Source organism: Oryctolagus cuniculus, chromosome 2 (assembly GCF_051225735.1).
Source record: "Oryctolagus cuniculus isolate XC-2025 breed Fujian yellow rabbit chromosome 2, ASM5122573v1, whole genome shotgun sequence".
Taxonomy (NCBI): domain Eukaryota; kingdom Metazoa; phylum Chordata; class Mammalia; order Lagomorpha; family Leporidae; genus Oryctolagus; species Oryctolagus cuniculus.
Genome location: NC_142868.1, coordinates 58327221 through 58347313, shown reverse-complemented (window position 1 = coordinate 58347313; position 20093 = coordinate 58327221). Strand labels below are relative to the sequence as shown.

The 20093-nt window shown below is 34.7% G+C and overlaps 1 protein-coding gene across 3 annotated transcripts in view; it reads right to left on the bottom strand.

The window, feature by feature from the left end:
* Window positions 1-20093, bottom strand: part of WDR17 (WD repeat domain 17) — a 107508-nt gene that overhangs the window by 58173 nt on the left and 29242 nt on the right. For all 3 annotated transcript variants that reach the window (XR_016229932.1, XM_051832508.3, XM_051832497.3), the window contains 4 exons: window positions 14926-15054; window positions 10614-10797; window positions 4905-5135; window positions 2610-2861 (listed from right to left, as the gene is read on the bottom strand). Coding sequence is in view for 2 of the 3 variants with exons in the window: in XM_051832497.3 (XP_051688457.2) it covers window positions 2610-2861; window positions 4905-5135; window positions 10614-10797; window positions 14926-15054 (796 nt within the window). In the remaining variant the exon portion in view is untranslated. The remainder of the gene's footprint in view (window positions 1-2609; window positions 2862-4904; window positions 5136-10613; window positions 10798-14925; window positions 15055-20093) is intronic.

Below are 20093 nucleotides of genomic sequence, written 5' to 3'. Positions count from 1 at the left end.
TTTTGGCAAGTTTCACTGTTTTTCTGTTCCAATCCCATTTATAGGGCTAGCAACTGCCTGCCTTTACAGCTTCCTCCCATAAAGATCACAACAATGTGACTACCAAAAAAAACACTTCACTGACATACATGTGTTCTAGGAAATCTAATTATGGAATTAAATAATAATTTCTGTTTTGAATGTTTGAAAACTGCTTCACTGTCCACTTTCAATAAAATAAGAATTGTTAAACACCCCCAAAGACCAATTAGGAAATTCTCTTCCTTCCAAAAATGTCACATTAACAGCCATTTAGCCTACAGTCTGGAAGTTCCTCAAATGATGAAACATGGAATTCTATGACCCAGTGGTTCCACTCCTAGGTAGCTAGTCAACAGAATGATAACCATATATCCATACAAAAGTTTCTACATAACTTTGAGTACTACTAAGATAGCTGACTAGAGGTGCTGGACACACATTCCTCTGACAAACAAGGGCCACAACAAAGAATAAACAGCTACTATTCCATTACAGTATTTGTGGGGTAGTGCTGCAGTGTACTGCAAATGAAATTCAAGAGGAATTAACAGTTCTCACAGGACCACAGTGGTTCTCACAAGAAGGTTGCTCTGAAAAAGCAAGATTAAACCTTCCCTGTTCTCTTGCTTAGCTTACTATGTGCTCTCTGCCTGTTCCATGTACTCCCACCACGAGGCCATCTGCCATAAGGGATTTGCCACATTGAGTGGATACCAGTGCCATACCTTAAATCCCCAAAAGTGTGAGCTAAATAAACCTCTTTATTCATCATCCACCCTAGATATTTAGTTATAATGATAGAAAATGGACTAATACATGAGTATATATCAGAGACACACATACTCTAACGCTATTATATCCTATTCACAAAAACTGAAATGTGGAATCAACTGAGGTGTCCAAAAAACAGAAGAAGGGATTATATAATATGTGGCATATGTAGATAGACAATGAGATACGACTCAGCCATAAAAAAGAATGAAATCCTGTCGTTTGTTTGTGGCAGCATGGATTAAATTGGAAGATATTATGTCAGGTGAAATGAGCCAGGTACACAAAGACAAAATCGTAGTAGAGAGAATATAGTTTATCTCCAATTTACTATGTACTTTATAGAGGGGGTCTGAAGGCTCCCAATACAAAGAAATGATGCATGTTTAAGAAGACAGAAATTGTAATTACTCCAATTTGATCATTAAACATTGTGTATACATGTGTGTGTGTGTGTGTGTGTATACTGAATTTCCATATGGTAGCCCATACAGATGAACAATTCTTATGTGTCAATTAAAAGTTTTAAAAGCCTTGTACATACATGCCCATTGCAGCATTATTCATAATAGCATTGATATGGAAACAAAAAGGTATATCAACTGATGAATCGATAACTAAAACCTGGCAAATGCTTTTAACAGATATGTATTAAATATAAAGGAATGAAGTACTGATACATGCTGCAAAATGTAAGAGCCTTAAAACTTTTTTTTTCCTGTAAAAGAAGCCAAAAAAGTAGACATATTGAATGCTTTGACTTGCATGGACTGTCTAAAACAGGAAAATCCACAGAAATACAAAGCAGATTAGTGGTTTACAAATGCGCATTTGTGCAACAGGGGCTGTGGAAAAGGAGTATTGAAGAGTGACTGCTATTGGGTACAGGGCTTGTTAGAGATGAGGAGAAGAGGAAATATTCTGGAATTAGGTAGTGATGATGATTGTACAATTTTATGAATATACTAGAAACCACTGAACTGTATACTTTAAAAATGGTTAATTTATTTTATGTTAAGTATATTTCAATAATAAGAATAAACATTAAAATGTTCATGCGTATTAATTATATAATGTAAAATTAAAGGCAATTAAGATACATAAAAACTATCTACACCCATGTACAATGTAAGAATTTAAGAAGTAAAAACATTTCTCTAAGAATGTTGATAGGATAAAGAATTTTTATGTATTAGTTTATATTAACCAAATATGGGGATTATTTATACAGTGGCTGACAGTGTACTATCTCTTTAGAAGCCTCTCTGAACTTAACAGTAAAAGTAAAAAGTCATTTAACTTCTAGCTACTATTCCTAAATTGTCTCATCTTGCCATATCTCATCATCACTGAGCTTTGCCATTGCTCTCATGTTAGGAGACCATTAACCATTAGGAAATCTAGGCATGCTTTTAATGCAAAGTCATAATTCCCACTGTCTAGGAAAGTTCAGGTCTGCCTTGGTATCACAGGCTATCAAATCACTGCTGAGGCTAACAGTGTTCCCATTCAGGCAAACTTTTTTTCTGGTCCGTACCTTCACTGACAACCAGCAATTCCTGAAATGTAAGCATCACAACACTCTTAATATTGCAGCGTATTTCCAGAAATTTCCAGAAACACAAGAATCTAATTTAATTTTTATTTCTCATTATGTCAATGATATATAGCATATATAAATGTAAACTGGGTATTTATCAAGATAGATGATAATATCTGAGATATATTAATAAACTTTGTACAAATTGCTACAATTTACTTGATTCTATTAAAGAATATACAGACAGTTCAAACCTGGATGATGGCAGTCAGCTTACCTCCAGTTACAAACATCCCAGGAGCACTGGGAACCCATGCTAAGCACTGAACAGAAGCTGCTGCACTGGGGAAATTAAATGTTGTTATGCAATAAAGTGATTCAGAATCTACTAGGCGAATTCCATAATGCAAATTAGCCACCAGGAGATAATCTATAGACAGTGGGTCCCATTCCAGGGCTGTAACTGGATCCTCTTCATCTGTTCCTTCAAGAGATTCAGGTCTCAGAACATGCTTCTGATTTTTATTCCCTTTAAAATATAAATAAAATTATTTTAAAAAATTCCTCAATTACAATCATACTAAATTTCTCCTTGTGTATTGCTAAGCTCTGAGAACACTGAGAATGCAAATCTGGCCTTTTGATACAGAAGACATAACTGACATATGGATGCAGGAGAATTTGTCAAAGTGAGGAAGGTCATATGCAAATGCTTTGCTTTTGCAATCTTAAGGTTCTTGAATAGCTTTCCTATTTGTTAGAAAAACTGCAAAAGAAAAAAAACACACAGATAATATAGCTGATTATGTCAACAATTACAAAGTTCATTGAGCTTCAGCAGCACAGGAATAGGGGAAACTTGTACTGAAATGAAAAACATCATATAGTGATTAAAGCATAGACTTTGGAGCTGGCTGTCTAGACCCAAATCCTAGTTTCATACTTACTGGCTTTGTGCTCTCGGCTAAGCTACTGGGCCTCTGTGTCCCTCAGTTTTTTTATTTTTGTAATGGATGATATGACAATACTTACCTCACAGGGTTAAACCTGTAATGATAAAGTAAATTCAAAGTATGTTATTACGAAAATTAAGAAGTACAACAAAAAAAGGAATGAGGGAGGGAGGCAGGGGTTTAAAATTTTATATATGAAATATATGGGAACTGGTGTTGTGGCATAGCAGGTAAAGCTGCTGCTTGTGACACCGGCATCCTACATGGGCACAGGTTCGAGATCCGGCTGCTCCACTTCCGATCTAGCTCCCTGATCACATGCCCAGGAAAACAGCAGAAGATGGCCCAAGTACCTGGGCTTCTGCACCCACATGGGAGACCCAGAAGATCCTAACTCCTGGTCCACTCCTAGCCACTGTGGTCATTTGGGGAGTGAGCCAGCAGATGGAAGATATTCTCTCTCTTCTCTCTCTCTCTCTCTCTCTCTCTCTCTCTGTAGCTCTGACTTTCAAATAAATAAATAAATCCTTTTTTAAACAATATATAAGAAATTTTAAAAAATAATAAAAATACCTACAATCTAGTAGAAAAATAACCTAAAAACTATAAGAAATGAACATAAAAATGATTAAATGAGTTAGTTTACTGAAGTACTTAGATCAGGGTGAACGGCGCCGCGGCTCACTAGGCTAATCCTCCGCCTTGCGGCGCTGGCACACCAGGTTCTAGCCCCGGTCGGGGCGCCGGATTCTGTCCCGGTTGCCCCTCTTCCAGGCCAGCTCTCTGCTGTGGCCAGGGAAGTGCAGTGGAGGATGGCCCAAGTACTTGGGCCCTGCACCCCATGGGAGACCAGGAGAAGCACCTGGCTCCTGCCATCGCATCAGCACAGAGCGCCGGCCGCAGCGTGCTGGCCGCGGTGGCCATTGGAGGGTGAACCAACGGCAAAGGAAGACCTTTCTCTCTGTCTCTCTCTCTCACTGTCCACTCTGCCTGTCAAATAAATAAATAAATAAATAAATAGATCAGGGGCGTGCATTACAAACAGCACATCCACATTTATGGTTATTTCTTTCTCATTCATTTTATCATTTTTATAATCACAATTTATACATGAGTAGTGAAAGAAAAAAAAAAAAGAAACTGCTACACCACAGCGCCAGCCCCCAGGTTATTTTCTGAATAAGTGTGCAGAAATAAAGAAAGTTGGGCATCTCTTCATCCGACTATTGTTTCCAGCCTTTGCCTATTTTCTTGCTGGACTATGATCTTTATACTTATTGAACTTTGTATTTAGTGGGGCCAATAATCCTTTGACTAAAATGTAAATTAAAAATATGCTTTCTCACAAATAATAAATAAAAAATAATTGACAAAAGGTAAAAATTTGAGACAACTGATTGATTTGCTTCAAAGAAAAATCTGTACAATTGAACTGAATATATTACAGTGCCTATAATAAAGGTTCCTTCAATGCAGTATTTGAAATCAGTACAATGCAGTATAATATTTTCACAAATATTATATAAAATTTTATTCCTTTTGGGCTTATACTTTGCAAGTAAGAAATTATGCATGATAATAAAATATAGTTTAAGAGACTTCAGTAATTCAATTCTTACCTGGCTGAAAAATTGATAGACTTCCATCAATATGACCAAACACAACTTTTCCTTTTTTCTGGGTATGCCACCTGAATATACAGATATCAGACAAGAAGCTATGGGCTTCCTTATGTACAGTGACTCCACTATCTGGTCCTGATATGGTCCAAAGGAACAGTGGACCTCTGTGGGAAATAAATGCCACAGTATCATCTGCATTCCAGCACCAGCTAAGACAGGCAGGTATCCCTGGAGTAAATTAAACATAGGTATATAATAAGGAGATGAAGCATAATTCTCTACCATTCAATAGTGTTCATATGGTACATTTATGAAACAAAGCAAAATAAAAACCTTGTTCATTATTTAAGAAATATGCTATTTTCTTACTTGAGGACTGGATTTATAAAGTAACCCCACAGAATGCATGGTATATATTTAAAAAACTTCCATAATAAAAAAGAAAAGTAGAGTTAGGTTCAAATATTACTAATATGAATATATGATTCATATATTGAAAGAAATGTATAAAGTTATTTATCTTAGTAAATTATATATCAAAGCAACAAATGCTTATATTTGTATATAAGACCCTCTTTAGGCATTCTATATATACAACACAATATGGTATACAATTCTTGCTTCAAAGGATTTTAAGTACCAATGGGGTATTGCAAAAATTAAAATAATAAGAAAAGAAGGAGGAGAGAGGGTGGAAACAAGGGAAAGGGGGGGTGTAGGGTGGGAAATATCATTATTTTCTTAAAACTGTATATATGAAATGTGTTCCTTTTATATAAATTTCAAAAATTAAAAATAAATAAATAAATACCAATTTAGGGAGATGAGGTTCAACTGTGAATAGATAAGTGCTATTATAAAAATTTAATAACAATGGACTTGTTACAATGCTTTAGGAGTTTGTTTCAAATCTTTGCTTTAGAGGAAATAAACTAGTCACTTTATCTCTTTAAATCTCTTTCTGAATCTATAAAGTGGAGATTAATAATAAAAACAGCTGGTCACCTATTACACATGAATATTAAGAAAAAGAAATATAATATATGTAAAATACATTTGAAATCATAAAATATATTATAAAAGTTATTAATTCCTAGTATAGTGTGACCAAATAAATCACACATAAAATAAGTTATAGGGAAATCACTCCAGAGTGATTATGAATCTCCCCATAGCGATACACTAGTCAGCTGCATCAGAATCAACAAATTGAATATAGCATAACAGATCATGTGAATTATGGCCCAGGAATTGACTTAACAAGCTTCCCAAAATGATTTTCATGGACATAGATTACAGAGCTTTAAAGAAACTAGATTTGAATTCAATCTTGAAGGATGAGTAGTCTAAATATATAAAATGAGGAAATAGTATGAACAAAGACACAGAATTGAAAATTGTTGGTGGGGCCGGCGCCGCGGCTCACTAGGCTAATCCTCCGCCTTGCGGCACCGGCACACCGGGTTCTAGTCCTGGTCAGGGCGCCGGATTCTGTCCTGGTTGCCCCTCTTTCAGGCCAGCTCTCTGCTGTGGCCAGGGAGTGCAGTGGAGGATGGCCCAGGTGCTTGGGCCCTGCACCCCATGGGAGACCAGGAGAAGCACCTGGCTCCTGGCTCCTGCCATCGGATCAGCGCGGTGCGCCGGCCGCAGCACGCCGGCCGCGGAGGCCATTGGAGGGTGAACCAACAGCAAAGGAAGACCTTTCTCTCTGTCTCTCTCTCTCTCACTGTCCACTCTGCCAATTCAATCCCATCAAGGTGGCATGTGCCAATGCCATCTCACTATTCCAAGTGATCAATTTCAGTTCACAATTGATCATAATGAAAGGACTAAGAGTCAAAGGGAGCACATAAACAAGTCTAGTATCTGCTAATACTAACCGATAGAATAAATAAAGGGGAGAGTGATCCAACATGGGAAGTGAGATACTCAGCAGACTCATAGAATGGCGGATGTCCTAAATAGCACTCTGGCCTCAGAATCAGCCCTAAAGGCACTCGGATCTGGCTGAAAAGCCCATGAGAGTATTTCAGGCATGGAAAGCCAAGGCACTCTGGCAAAAAGATCTCTGTGAGTGAGATCCCAGTGGAAAGAACAGGTCTTCAAAGAGGGAGGTGCCTTTCTCTGAAGGGAGGAGAGAACCTCCACTTTGACTATGACCTTGTCTAAACAAGATAAGAGTCGGAGAACTCAAGGGGCTTCCATAGCCTTGGAAACTTATGACTGGTGCATAGGGAGATTATTGATGCCATAAACAGGAGTGTTAATTTGTAAAGTCAACAACAGGAGTCACTGTGCACTTACTCCTCATGTAGGATCTCTGTCCTTAATGTGCTGTACACTGAGGCTTAATGCTATAACGAGTACTCAAACAGTATATTTCACTTTGTGTTTCTATGGGGGTGCAAACGATTGAAATCTTTACTTAATGTACACTAAACTGATCTTCTGTAAAAAAGAAAAAAAAAAAAGAAATTATCAATTCCCAACTTGACTCTCACTGGGATTAAACATGACAATAGGTCTGATCTGATTTCATCATCATTTAAAAAAATCATCTATTATTTTTCACTTTATGTTTCTGTGTGGGAACAAACTGTTGAAATCCTTACTTAAGGTATACTAAGCTGATCTTCTGTATATTAAGATAATCGAAAATGAATCTTGATGTGAATGGAAGGGGAGAGGGAGTGGGAAAGGGGAGGGTTGTGGGTGGGAGGGACGGTATGGGGGGGAAAGCCATTGTAACCCATGAGTCGTACTTTGGAAATTTATATTCATTAAATAAAAGATAAAAAAAAAAAAAAGAAAAAAATTCCAACCAAAAAAAAAAAAAAAAAAGAAAATTGTTGGTGGACAATAAGCACAATTTGCATCAACACTCTATGTACTCAAAGAGACAGAAACCAGCAGCCTAATGCCTATTTAGGGCCTGACGCATTCCATATACATTTGTTGAGTGAGTCAATAAGGCAAATATAAAATTAATACAGATTTAGGTTACATTAAAATATGTATTTCCCCAATAAGGGATGCTAATTTGTATGATCAAATCGCCACAGCAGAGTTGACAAAGGAAAATACAGTGTTGGCTTCTCTGAATGCATATTTGAGCAGGCAACAGGTAAATGAGTAAGCCAGAAACAATGCCATATTATTATAACAGAAAACAATTCTGTAGTATCTTGTATTATATACAAGCATACAAGCACTTCTAAGTGTTCTGCAAATATCAAGTCATTTAATAATTTCAACAATATTCTGAAAAAGGTAAGCAGTATTATACATTGTTACAGAAAATGTGACATTATCCAAGGTGGTGACAATTACATTTACATTTGAACTAATTAAAAATCATTTTCCTTCAAGAGTATTGTTTGCTTATTTGGAAAAAGCAATGAAAAACAAAACAGAAATAGCTTCAAGCCCAATTACTGTATGTGGAAGTTGCGGAGAAGTTCATTTAAAGCAATTACTACTTTACTGAAGTTGGATTGTATAACAGAAAATGAAATTCAGCACACTTCAAAATTATTTATTTAAAATTACAAAAATGCTCTTTTGTTTTTCACAAACCCAAAACTTTCAATCTTCAAATTAAGAAGTATGAAGTTGTTGACAAGTCTTTTAAAGGTTTCAAAGAAAGAAATGATGTGAAGTTTACAAAAATTTTTACCAGAATTATCTATTAGTTCGATGACTGCTAACCAGAAAGTCTTATTTATAATTACAGTGGTCAATGAAAACACAGTGCTCACACCTGATGAAGGAAAATAATTTCTTCACCAAAAATGGATGTGATCTATATGATGTTTGATGATAAGTTCATGGCTACACTAGGAAATAATATAATAATAGGTTGCCTAATCTCTACTTTTGTATAACATTTAGAAGATATACTTATTATGCAGGTATAGTCTCACAGAGGTTTTTGTTGCAATTTTAAGAGAACAATATTATGAAACATTTTTAGTTTATGCCACAAAATGTGGGAAGTATTTTAATGAAGATGTGTTGAGTTATTTAAAATTAATCTCATACAAAACTGAATTTAAAATATTTGGGGAATAACATTCCTGGTCAGGATATATAATTGTGGAGGATACATGCTAAGTGGAGAAAGACATATGCCCAGAAAACATGATGAAATATGAATAATTTTGAGTCCACCAATCACTGTAATATATCACAAAGCTTTGTACCAAAGACAACTTGTCTTTTTCTCCTTGATGTACTAAAAAAATAAAGGAAATCTGCTCATTATGTCCACAGAAGAGCACTGAAGAATTGACTTTTAAAAATATTTTGCTCAGAGATTGGAGAAAACTTTATTCATTGTCTAATAAATTACTGCAGGTGAAAATTAAAAATGGGTTATATGAACATGGAATTGAGATTTACATTTTTCTAGTTAAAAATTAACTCATTTAGCAAATATTTTTGGCTGGAGTTTTGTCTACATTTTAAAATTAATTAATAATTAATATAAAGGTAATATATTGCATGTATTTCATATATGCAATTTTAAGAACATAATGATACTTTCCAACCATTCTCCTCCTTTCTTTCTTATTTTTCTGATGACATTCTTTCAATTTAGTTTATAATTACAATCTTAATCCTCCACTAAATAAGGATAGTAAGGTAGTAAGCAGAAAGACCAGAATTCCTCAGGAATATAGACAAGGCTACAAACAATAATTAAATCTCAATATGTCAATTTCACTGATATATATTTTTGTACTGTATATATTTAAATAGATGCATTTATTGATTTTTTAGCATTCTTTAAACTTGAAAAGACAAGGGAAAACACAATATGCTAAATATGCTGAATATATCTAAAGGTTCCAAAAGGTATTATCATGAAAAAATTCAGGATAACTGTCTATGAATTATGAATATTGTTGCTATACATTAGAAGAATCTTATGAAAGAATCTTGAACATAATAGCCAGTAAGATTCTCCTGTTTCAGTTTTCTATCTTAAACTTACAATCTTCATTTTTGAAGCTGAATATGGAGAAAACATTCAGCAGTAGCCAAAAACCATAATCAATTGAGCAATATTATGTGCTCAAAAAAGGAGTAAATTATGCAAATTTAATGCAGAACAATGATTATTCAATCTTATCATCATGAGGTAATATCACTAGATTCAGGAAATGTTTCTATGAACTATATTGAACCTGTTAAAACCTTAAAAATAAAAATTAAAAAGATTGAGTAAAGATTTCCACATACTACATAGAATAATTTAATGGTATTATTCAAATTCAAACACTTGAAGTAGGAATTGACCAAATTTAAATGAAAATCATAAAACCAGTTAATCTCTGTACCAAATATATGCACAAAATTATCCATGTATTAAAAATTGGGTTAGAGTAATGGATAGGCAAATCTTATTAAAATCATTTCTTCTCATTTTTATATTTATTTTGGAAATTTTCATACTGTATTTAAACATCAATGAGATTGTTTGGTATTGACTTTGTTCTTGGTTGATAATATAGTCTAATGACAATTAATTCACAAAATCTTGTTTCAGTTTGGTGCACTTATAGGATATGCAGTGAAATGTCTTTCTTACATAGGTTACCATTAGAAAGTCTGAAAACATTACTTTAAAACCTGAACTAATAATACCAGTAGAAATATTGAAAGTATTTTATTCAGTAAAATAAATCCCAGTTATAAGTATACCTTTTGTATTGTTGAGTTTAGCAATGACTTTTTGTTCCTCAACATTCCAAATGATCACTAAGTTATCGGTACTGCCACTTGCAAACAGATCAGGGTTATGAGGACACCAAGAGATTGCTGTGATTGTTTTTTTATGTTCAGACATAACTGCGTGAAGTTTGAATTCATTGTAACGGTGATCCAACTAAAACAAAATATATAAATAAAACACTTTAGTGCTCCTCTTTAGACAACTCACTACGCATTACTAATCACATTACACAAAGCATACATAAGTGAAATTAGTTCAGCAATAAGAAGAAAGATATGAACACATTACAAGTCTCGGTTTACATTCAAGAGTATTCAATCATCTGAAGAAAACCATTTGAAATGAAATGAAACATCAATTTTAAAAATAAGTGTGGGGAGTAACTTGGACTAGGCTAAGTTACTGGAATTAAGACTTATTCTATGCATCTGCTCTCCCACAATATGGCACTGAAAGGGAGTAAACAACTTCTACGCAGCTGCCTCTCGCCAACTTGACTGATAAGCTGCAGGAGCTGATCCTGCTCCTGATTGGAGGAGAGCAGCGTGCTCGGCATGTGGGTAGCAGAGTTGGGATTGGTGGAAGAGGACTATAAAGGAGGAGAGAGACAACATGCACTGGGAACATCCGCATAACATCTGAGCAGCCCCCGAGAGAGCCGGCTGGCGGTGTGCCGCTCCCCCGTGGAAGTGGGGAAAGTGGCAGGGGGAACCGCCCCTCCATGGAGGTGGAGGGGTCAGCAGCCAACCCGGGAAGGGCCGAGCAGACAAAAGAACAGCGCAGGGTCCTGTGTCGTTCCTCTGTGAATGGGGGAGTGACAATAAGTAAAAATAAATGTTTTCCTTTTATACATGCATGACAAATCAGAGCTTTATTATATCTTTCTATAGTTATACATACTTCTTAAGGGATAATAATCTTAGTTTTGAAATATCGGTATGTGATTTTTCACTTATATAAGAATAAAAAAATTTAGGTTTAATAAACCAAGTGCTTATTATTACATTATTAAGCTGCCCAAAGCTTCCAGTGCAATGATATTATGGATGCTTTCCTGTTATTGGCTTTCAGATGGGGCATTATTTTATATTTTCATATGTTAACAGATGAAATGAATGGTCCTATTTTTTCTATTTTATTTGTAAACCTGCCTCCATTAGTTAGTGGCCTAATTGATCCATCGCATTATATCTCTTAGATTATACATATATGTCATTTTCTTATGCACTGGCCTTTCAACATTTAAGGAATCTTTCAGTGTTTTGCAAGTTTTTAAATCCCTATTATATTAAATATTTATTATACCACACTTTCATTAACTATACACTTTCTGTAAAATCCTTACTGCTAACATGACCTACAATACCCTATCATGATCAAACCTCTACTATCTTGTCAAACTAACTTCACAACACCCTCTTCCTTTTTTACTCTGAAAATCTTGATTTTTAATATTGCAAAATTTCTGTTTTTCGACCTTATAATGGCTGTTTGTTTGTTCTCTAAGGCTCTACTACTGATTTTCCCAGGATTATTCAAAATCCTACTCATGTCTGAATTCAAAAGCATCTCTTTAGAGAAATGTTTTCTGATCATGCTATCCAAATTCATAACTCTTCCCAAAACATGACTCTCTATCTTATTACCTAAATTTACAGCCTTTGTAGAATAAATTTCTTCCTGAAGTATTTACTAATTTGTTTACTCATTTTATCACTTCTCTCTGTTCTCTGCTCTTACTAAGAATATTACATTCCAAAAGAAGAATTTGCCTAGTTTGTTCATAGTTGCATTTCTAGTGCTGAGTATTGCTTAGCCAGTAGAAAACATTCAATTAATACTATTGAAGGAACAGGCACTTATTATATTATTTAATATTTAATTGTCACTTTTTTCTATTACAAATGGAGCTGTATGTTATATATAAAATTCTAATTGATGACCAAATTATTTTCTCCAACTTTCTTTTTCTGTAATTTCAGTAATCTTGGATAACTGTGGATGAAAACATTATTAAAGACTATCCAGTATCAAGGGTGTCTTCTTCTGTTTAGCTATGTAGAAATAATTTGAGTTGGCCTGTAATTTTATGTTTGCTATATATTTATAAATGAATAAATTTTTGAGTTTTAAAGTATTTAGCAACTTAAGTTACCTATGCTACATACTGTGAATGTATCTAATAGGAAAACCTGCAATTTAAGTTAAAAATTCAGTAGAATAATCCATAATTACAAAAAATATACAAGGAAACTATGTTGCACATCAGTGACCTTTCACTGGCTATACTATTCAAGTTATCCATATAGTATCTGTAAGTACACTATAGAATATTTAACTATTTGTAAGTATCAATTTATTAGTACATTCCTTTATATTTACAATTCAGAATTATGAGATTATATTGTTAGACTGAGATGGATCACAAATTACTCCATGGTTAGGGTACTTCAATACAATACAATAATGAACTGTCACCTGAGTTTTCTTGCATTAATTTCTAAATCAGGATAAGTTTTGTTTGCATTAGTCTTTAGTGACATAGGCCCTTTATGTTAATTTTAACTTAATCTTCCCAATATTTTTCTCATAAAATGTCATAATATTTGGACGTATACACATTTGAAAAAATGGTCTCTACTTTCATCCACTCAGTTTCTTACCACGCTTACCTCTTTAAGAGGACTAGTCTGTCTTGACTGACAAAATAAAAGACAAAATAAAAAATAGAAGAACAAGATAAAAGACAAAAAGAAAGGGACTGAAAACTAGGGTAGAGGACTTATAGGAAGAATCTGGGTTTGAGAAGCTTGGAAGTAAATGTAGAGTACAAAAAGGGAAGATAGGAGGAAAAAAGCAGGCATTTAGAAGGCTTGCTGCTGTCTAATGTGAATGAATGCATTAAATTGAAGGTACAATTTGATTGCTGAATGTTTCTAGTCTTGAAATAGATTACATAAAATCTTACTCTGTTTTTATGGAAAATTATCTTTTAGGGATCAATGAAAGTATTTCTTAAATATTCGTAAACCACGACAGTACCAACAATTAACTAGTATACCATAATTAAAAGGATTTTACTGGAGAATAAGACATTAGTTTTTACTTTTACCCCAAATGAGTTGCTATTTTAAGATACATTTAAAAAAAATCATCTAATTCATTTAAGATATTTAATGGATGTCTACTAAGTTTCTGAGAGTATGCAAGCATTTGAGAATTCAAAGATGGGGAAGATTCACTTCTAGTAAACGGAAGCATGTCGAGAAGCAGTCTACTTTATAAAGTCCTTCACAAATAAAAATGGGTCAAAAGCAGAATACAGAAAAGAGTATTTATATATGTTAACCTGAGATCTGAAAGATGAGGAAATATTCTTCAGATATGCAATGTAGGCAAACTGAAAAACTACTGTAAGCGAAGGCAATATATGAAAGAGTCCAAGATGTTCTGGAAAAATACAATCAGTTTGGTAGATTGGGAACACAGAATGAAAGGAGAAACAGAGATAGCAAGATCACAAGAAATCTTGAAAACTATACTGTGAAGTTTAGATGTTAAAACTATTAAAGTGTGATTAGTAATTAAAATTTTTCAAATTTAGATTTGTATTAGATGATTATTTTTCTGAAGTATAAATTAGAAAGAGGCAGAGTAGAAGTAGTAAAGACTTTTTGTTTAAATGAGAAGGATGTAAAGAAGATACAAAATACTAGAACCATTCACTCTTGTTTACCAAGGCTATAGTATGTGAGCAGAAGAGGAATTCAGACAACTCTCACATTTCTGGTTTAGATCAAAAGTTAGTTGGTCACACAGATATATTACCTCTGAGTTTAAGGAGAAAGCATGGCCTTGGATTTATGATGATTATGGAACCTCTATATGGAAAAATTTAGTAAGAGGTCATCAGCTGTATAAATTGGGAACTGTTAAGAAATCATTGCATGCCCATAGGATATTTTAAAAAGCAGCTGCAATAGTTATAAAGGCTTTTGTCTTAAATAAATATCATACCTTCACTTACTCTAATTATTTATACAGACTACTCAAATTATTCAATTGTTGACAGAATCTTTTCATATAAAATTGACAATATATGATATAAACAGGTTCTAGAAGTGTAACTTATAAAGCCAATATAGTATAAACAGCAAAAATAGAAAATATACATACAGTGAAATTAACAGCATTATGCTTTTCACATGATAAGGGCTGTAAGTGTTGAATAAATATTAATTTTTATCTATTATAATTTAAAAATAATTAGTTTTATTTTACCTGATAAATATAGATTGCCAGGGTAGCACAATATGCAAACCTGTCTCCATTGGCAGCACACACATCTTTGTTCCATGGCTGACATCCAGCAGCCAGCAATCCAACTTGCCTTACCTGTGACATGTTTGCCTTGAAAAACAAATTTGAAAACAAGTCAATCATTTCCATTATCTGATAAACTTCTTTTGCATTGGCATACACCTATCTCCCCCAGTCCTGATCTTCATGTCTTTCAGATAATAGAAACCAAAGTTTCAAATTTCTATAGACATCAAGAAATTCAATTTAAACTAAAGAAGAAACAGATCATAAAATGATGAATGACTTATAACACCTGGACAAGGGTTGGGAAATCCATAAGCAGTGATGGGAAAGTACAATTCTATGTAAAGAAGGCCGGCGCCGCGGCTCACTAGGCTAATCCTCCGCCTTGCGGCACCGGCACACCGGGTTCTAGTCCCGGTCGGGGCGCCGGATTCTGTCCTGGTTGCCCCTCTTTCAGGCCAGCTCTCTGCTGTGGCCCGGGAGTGCAGTGGAGGATGGCTCAAGTGCTTGGGCCCTGCACCCGATGGGAGACCAGGATAAGTACCTGGCTCCTGGCTTCGTATCAGCACGGCGCCCCGGCCGCAGCGCACTGGCCGCAGCGGCCACTGGAGGGTGAACCAACGGCAAAGGAAGACCTTTCTCTCTGTCTCTCTCTCTCTCACTGTTCACTCTGCCTGTCAAAAAAAAAAAAAAAAAAAATTCTATGTAAAGGGTTTGCTACTATTAGAAAAGGCCATCCCACATTGTGAAATTTATGAAATTTATTAGAGAACTAGAAATATTAAGATTTATGTAGAAAATTATGAATTTTTAAATATTGGCAATTCATTCATGGCAGCAAATACAGATTTAAAACATTACAGGCCAATATTAGGAGGACTGTGACCCATGTCACAAAACTTTCATAGTTTTTACATGGAATCTTTATGCTCACAGAAATCATTTAAGGTATAAAAGGCAGACACTCAAGCTGCGTTAATAACATTGTTCAATGCTAATTGAACGGAAGGAAGCTGGAAATGAGTTTATATTTGAATGAAAATTCTTTATGTGGAAGGACAAAGAATATTGGAGTGAACAACCCTAGAGATGCAACACAAGTAGGACAGGAAATCCTATCCAGGAAAACTAAGGATTTAAAATGAGACAACTTTGCACCAAGCAATAGGGTATGATTGCTATTAGTTGCTAATCGTAGGTCTTGGTTCTTGTATCTAAAACACAGCTTCTCAACCGGATTTTCTGGAAGATTGTTTTCAGTTCCAAAAATTCTATAAATCTATGTATGAACTCTAAATATTTGCAACACTCTTTATAGAAAAGAAAGCGAAGAGTGAGACTATGTGGTCTATGATTGTATTAAAATCTCATCAAAAAGGAAAATCATACCAAAACAAGAAACACTTGTGTAGAATATTACACTTGAAGTTATCTAATGAATCACATTAAAAATTAAATTACTTACAAAATAGACTTTTTAAAGGTGGAATCCAGACCATTATTAGTTGTATTTTTAAATACAGTCTAATGTACTGGTCTAAAAATATAAAAACAAAGGGTAGGCATTTGGTACAGTAGTTAAAACACCACTTGGGATGCCACATTCTGCATCAGAATGCCTGGTTCAAGTCTCAGCTCTTCTGCTTCAGATCCAGCATCCTCCTGCTGCACAACCTTGGAGAAAGTGGCGATGGCTCAATTAGATGGGCCACTGTCACCCATGCTGGAGACCTGGATTAAGTTCTGTACTTCTGGCTTTGTGTGGAAAATGTATGAATTGCCAGCCCTGGCAATTGCAGGCATTTGGGGAGTAAGTCAGTAGATGGAAGATGTCTGTCTGCTGTCTCTCTGCTTTTCTTTTTTTTTTTTTTTTCTTTTTACTTGTTGATTATGGTTAGTGGTGCATTAAGCCTGTGACTATAGAGTACAATGCAATCATGTTTGTTCAAAAATTAAAGAAAAAAAGAAAAAAGGGAGAAAAAGGATTGAAGGAGGGAACAAGTATGGTTATTTTTCTAGAATTGTACCTATGAAATGCATAAAATCTGTTCTCTTTATATTAATAAAATTTAAAATAAATGAGTACTAAATACTAGTGGAAATAAATGAGCTTGAAACAACATTCTTTGTGTAGGATACAGTTTTAAAAATGAATCAAGGAAGAAACAGACAATTCCTCCTAATACGAGAGATCATTTTCCACTTGTGCTACAAAATTATGTCATGTAATTCTCTATTTTTCACTGCTGTTAATTTTACATCTGATATTCAAATAAAAAAAGTGCAAATAACAATTACAGTGCTCACATTTTGTTTTAGAAAACTAAGTAGGAAACTGGGAGACATAGTAATTTTGGTTTACCTAACACATACAATAATTAATATTTAGTTGATATTTGGCTTATGCTGCTAAAATGTTTAATGTCACAACCAAAACATGTAAAATGACACATACTAAACACAGACATATAAATATATATGCAGATCTGATCTATGGCACAAGCATTGCAGATCCTTGCTCAGTGAATCCCCTGGAACTGTCTGCCTCAAAGTAGCATCTCTTTCTATCCTGCTACCTATCTTTAAAGCAGGTTATTCTGAACCAATGATATCCGGAATTGCCATGGAAAAATAATCTGGTGTCTCTTCTTATTATCTACCTTCTCAGGTGAAACTGTATTGACCATAACCAAATTTTCTTCTTTAACACTCAGAAATTAGCAAATTCTAATCAATTATTTTTCTCCAATTGGTCATAATTCATATTTAATTACAAAACTATTTTCTCCTTTTTATCTTTGCCATTTCATATTTTACAATTTTGGAAAGGATCTACTTTTTCTTCTTTTCTTCTCTTTCTTATCCATTTTCTCCTATCTTTATCCCAATAATCACCTTTATCTCACTCTAGCGTGATAAAGGCAGAACTAGGGATATGTGAGCAGAACTACTGATAATTTTACCCAAAATGTAAATAAATTATTTTAAGTAAAATTGACATGATAAAGTGCTTTCAATGTTAGTACTATAGAAATTCTTTTATTCTTCCTCTAATGACAACTATGTTTCTTCAAGCATTAACATTCAAAATAAAGAAGATGTACACCTTTTCCAATTAGGATTATTATGACATGCTGAAAATGGATACTATTTCAGCCTCGATGTGAATTATTTAGGCTTTGTATATTAAGCCAGAGATTTGTATATTAAGCCAGAGATTTATGATTATTACTGGTAACATTTGTGTATAAGTAAAAATAATTTCTGATTTCTGTTTAACAAAATTTTGACTTTATACTTGAAAAGGGAAAAATCTTTAAATACACATGTTAAAGGGAATCATTTTAAAATATTCACTTTCTCCTTTCTCTTTTTAATTTGGCTTTGAAGAAATGTCTCTTAAGTAATTTGTCCATTTTGAATGGGTAAGTAATTTGCTTTAAAAAGGGAGATTTATTTATTTATTTACTTGAAAGGCAGAGTTACAGAGAGGGAAAGGCAGAGGCAGAGAGAGAAGAAGTCTTCCATTTGCAGGTTTAGTCCCCAAATGGCTGCAAAGGCCAGAGCTGGGCCAGATACAAACCAGGAACCAGGAGCTTCATCGGGGTCTCCCTCGTGGGTGAGGGGCGCAAGCCCTTGGACCATCTTCTGCTGCTTTCCCAGACCTATTAACAGGGAGCTGGATGGGAAGTAGAGCAGCAAAAACTTGAAACAGCAACTCTATTGATTGCTCCCATTGCAGGCAGCGGCTTAACCCTGGATGATGGCACAGCGCCAGTCACAATCATTTGCTTTTGTTGCTGAATTTTAGGAGATCTATATATATTTAAGGTATTAATTTCTTACCAGATTTATGATTTATGAATCCTTTTCCCCTTCTGTGGGTTGAGAGTATCTTTTGAAACATTTTTTTCATGAAATCCACTTTTGCAATTTGCCTGTGCTTTTGGTATCATATCTAAGAAATCACTGTCAAGTACAATGTTTTGAAGAAAACAATTTGTTTTCTTTTGATAGTGTTATAGTTTGGGGATTTACATTTACATCTGTCTCTCTCTCACTGTCTAACTCTGCCTGTCAAAACAAAAACAAAAACAAACAAACAAACAAACAAAAACAATGTCCTTACTGATTTTCTAATTGGTAGATGTGTCCATTTCTGATACAGAGGTGATAAAGTCTCCAAATGTAATAACAGACTCATCTTATCCTAGCCTTTAATTTTTCTTTATATACTTAGCCCATCATTAGGTATATATACATTAAGAATTTTTATGTCTTCCTGGAGAATTGACTGCTTCATCATTTTTTAAAAAGATTTATTTGTATTATTTGAAGGGTGGAGTTACAGAGAGAGGGAGAGACAGAGATCTTCCATCCGCTGATTCACTCCCCAAATGGCTGCAATGGCAAGGACTGGACCAGACTGAAGCAAGGAGCCAGGAGGTTCTTCCAGTTATCTCACGTGGGTTCAGAAGCCCATTTTCTGCTGCTTTTCCAGGTGCATTACCAGGGGGTAGGATGAGAAGTGGAGCAGGCAGAAATCCAACCAGGGTTCACATGGGATGCTGACACTGCAGGTGGTGGCTTAACCTGCTACAACACAGCACCAGGCCTTGCTCCATCGTTTTGTAACAATTCTCTTTATCCCTGATACCTCTTCACACTCTGAAGTTAGCTCCATCTGCAATTAGCTACTCCCATTGTGTTTTGATTATTATCAAAAGTATATATCAATGGTATAGTTCACCTTATCCACTTACTATTAAAGTGTATGCATTTTTTGTTCTTATAGACAGCATATTGTTGGGTTGTTTTTTAGTGTACTTTGAAAATCTCTTCTAATTGGTGCAATTAGACCATGACATTTACAGTGATTGTTGATATAGACAGATCTATTTTTTGCATGTTTCTTTCTGCTATCCATTTGTATTTTGTTGTTGTTGATGGTGGTAGTTTTTAAAGATTTTTATGATTTATTTGAGAGGTAGTTATAGACGGAGAGAGGGAGAGACAGAGAGAAAGGTTTTCCATCCACTGGTTCACTCTCCAAATGGCTGCAAAGGCCAGAGCTGGGCTGATCTGAAGCCAGGAGCCAAGAGCTAGGGGCTTCTTCCGGCTCT